This window comes from Echinops telfairi, unplaced genomic scaffold (assembly GCF_000313985.2).
Source record: "Echinops telfairi isolate 266 unplaced genomic scaffold, ASM31398v2 ScPeMD7_25;HRSCAF=90, whole genome shotgun sequence".
Taxonomy (NCBI): domain Eukaryota; kingdom Metazoa; phylum Chordata; class Mammalia; order Afrosoricida; family Tenrecidae; genus Echinops; species Echinops telfairi.
Genome location: NW_022103922.1, coordinates 409729 through 412490, shown reverse-complemented (window position 1 = coordinate 412490; position 2762 = coordinate 409729). Strand labels below are relative to the sequence as shown.

Sequence of the window (2762 nt, the reverse complement as noted above, 5' to 3'; positions counted from 1 at the left end):
CCCCCCGACTCCGCCCAGCCAAAGCCCCTGCCCTTGCAGTCCTGGGGAAGCACCTGCTGGGGTTTCGGTTGTGGGAAGCAGACGTGCCACCTTCCACTGCCTACACTGCTGGCCCAACAAGGCCAGGAAGCCAGAACGTTGAAGGGGGCGCAGCACTCACTGGCGGGGAGTGGGCCCCAGGAGGAGCTGGGGTGTGTGCCTGGACAGAGCTAAGGGCGAGGCTGGAAATCAGCCCTAGCACTGTTGGGCAGGAGGTTCTGCCTGCCCCCAGCACCCTCAGGATGGGGAGCACCCTCGGGTGGGGTCTCCAGAAGGCTGCTCACCATCCACTGTGGCTGCCTTGACGGGCTCGATCCTGGACACAATCTCAGCCAGGTCAGTGAAGGAGGCGTTGGGGCAGGTAAGGACCTAGAGGGTGGGGGGAGGGAGGTCCTAGCAGGGGAACTGATGTGCCCCCCAAAAGTCCCCCAGCCTGCTCTGTGAGTCTGATGGAGCCAGGAAAGCAGCTGGGGCGGGGGGCAACTTCCATGCCATCCCATCCCAGAGCCCAGCTGCCCCTGCCCGAGGGTGAGTCCATGGGAACAATGGTCAATGGTGCAGGGGCAGCCCTGACCCTTGGGGTGCAGGGCCAAGGCAGGGAGGCCACAGATGGGGGTACCAGGGCTACTCACATCACAAGCCTTCGTCTTCCTCTCCTGCCGGTCCTCCAACATCTTGTCTAGCACCCCACTTCGAACCCAGATGTCAAACACAGTCCGTCCATGCTGGTACCCCACTTCCTACATAGACCCAGGCCCCCTGTCACAGGGGCTGGGGGCCCCATTTCTTGCACAGACCAAGGGCCACCTATCACAGGGGTTTGGGTCTCACCAGCACCCCACTTCCTGCGCAGACCCAGGGCCCCAGCCCTGCAGCAGCGGCTGCCACTCACACAGATCTCGTTGAACTTGCCAAACTCCAGGGTGCCATAGCTGTCGATGGGGGGGCGCAGGTACTCGCAGTAGTCGCTGTTCCTCACCACCTCCAGCTGCCGCACGCAGCACACGTAGGCCAGGCGCGTCTGGATCTCCGCCATGTTCAGCACCTGGTGGTATAGAGCCAGGCAGAGGCTGACTTGTGACTGCAATGGCCTCCCTCCATCACTCCGGACCCCAAAGGGACCGCAGCCTATCTCAGCCAGGGGAGGTTCAGGGCAGGCTCCTAAGGCTGGAAGGATGCAGCCACTGTCCTATTAAGGATCTTGGCCGAGTGTGTACAGTTGTGTGCTGGAAAGGGTGTGCGCAAGTGGGGTTGTGGGAGGTATATGCATATGGGGTGTATGCATGTGGGGGCTGTATTAGTGGTGGGGTGTGTACATGGAAAGGTGCTCGTGTAGGATAGTGTGGGTGTGAAAGTGCATGGGAGATGCAGATGGGGTGAATGTGCACGAGGGGGTGCACATGTGGGTGGTGGGGCAGCAGGGGGGATGTGTGGATCGGTGGGGTATACGGTGGGGTGTATGTATGTGGGGTGAGCATGCATGGGGGATATAGAGGGTACTGTGGGGTTTGTGCATATGATGTGTGTGGGTGCGGGGAGAGCATGGGCGTATGGAGTGTACACATGTGGGATGTTGGGGGGGGGCATGTGAGGGGTAGTGGGCAGGCCAGTGCATTAACCCTGATATCCAATGAGATATCAGGGCACGGAGCAGGAAATGGATAGCCTCCATGCCCAGGTGCCCAGTCTCAGGAAGCCCCTGCCCCAGCCCCAGGGATCTGCAGAGCCCAGGGGGAGTGCAGGGGAGCTTTAGGGAGGGGCTGGCGCCAACCGCTCCCCAGTGGGGCAGTCCCCACCTTGACTTTGGTGGCCAGGGGGTTCCAGCGCTTCCACAGCAGCCACCACCCCGACAAGGAGTCGCCATAATTGGTGAGGTCCGTCTCATCCTGGCTGCCCACGTCAATGGCGATCACCACCTTGGCCCCCATGGACCTGGCCACGTCCGCTGCCGGGAGACTGGGCCTTGGAGGTGCTGGGACAGGCCCGGTGGAGCCCCAGGATTGGGAGCCCCTCGCCTGGCACCCAGAGGCCTCAGGCAGAGAGCTGTGCCCGTCATCCCAAACCCCACCCTAGAAAACCTTTAGTGTCTGGTGGTGGCTCAGAGCAGGCTCGCTGCTCCTCACCTTCTCACAACAGGTCTGTGTGGGCGTGCAAGCACGTGTGTGCACAGTGTGCATGTGAGTGTGCAGGTGTATGCACATGTGTGTATACATTGTGCCCGTCTGTGTGTTCTTGCACATGAGAGTGAGCCTGTGTGCACTCAGGAGAGTGTGAGTGTGCATGCGCATGTGCATGCAAGTGGGTGTTCACTCTGCTCGGCGCCAGCTGGAACATTCCTTGGCTCACTCTGTCAGAAGCGTGCACACCCCAGCCTTCCTGAAGGGTAGGCGCACCCGCCGTGGGGGTGGGGGTGGGGCACCAGCCCAGCTGGGCTGCCTGCTGGCCGGTACCTGGAAGGTTGTTGATGTAGCCCCCATCCATCAGCAGGTGTCCGTCTTTGGGGTCACACAGAGGGGGCATATAGCCCGACAGGGACATGCTGGCACGCACGTACCTCCACAGGGAGCCTGGGGGTGGGAGGTGGCCGGAAATGCTGAGGCCCAGTGGAGGCCTGTAGATCAGGGAAAGTCACCTGGCCCCCGACCCCCACCCATGCCCCCATGAGAGGGAAGTCTCTTGGGTAAGGACCAGCTGGCTGTCAGGCTTCTCTCTGCCCCCCACCC

The 2762-nt window shown here is 61.9% G+C and overlaps 1 protein-coding gene across 1 annotated transcript in view; it reads right to left on the bottom strand.

Moving 5' to 3' along the window:
- The window catches only part of PNPLA7 (patatin like phospholipase domain containing 7), a 49904-nt gene that overhangs the window by 924 nt on the left and 46218 nt on the right, over positions 1 to 2762 (bottom strand). The window contains exons 30-34 of the mRNA XM_004714465.2: positions 2490 to 2612; positions 1836 to 1984; positions 932 to 1084; positions 672 to 779; positions 324 to 408 (exon numbers count right to left, since the gene is read on the bottom strand). Of these exons, the coding sequence (XP_004714522.1) occupies positions 324 to 408; positions 672 to 779; positions 932 to 1084; positions 1836 to 1984; positions 2490 to 2612 (618 nt within the window). The remainder of the gene's footprint in view (positions 1 to 323; positions 409 to 671; positions 780 to 931; positions 1085 to 1835; positions 1985 to 2489; positions 2613 to 2762) is intronic.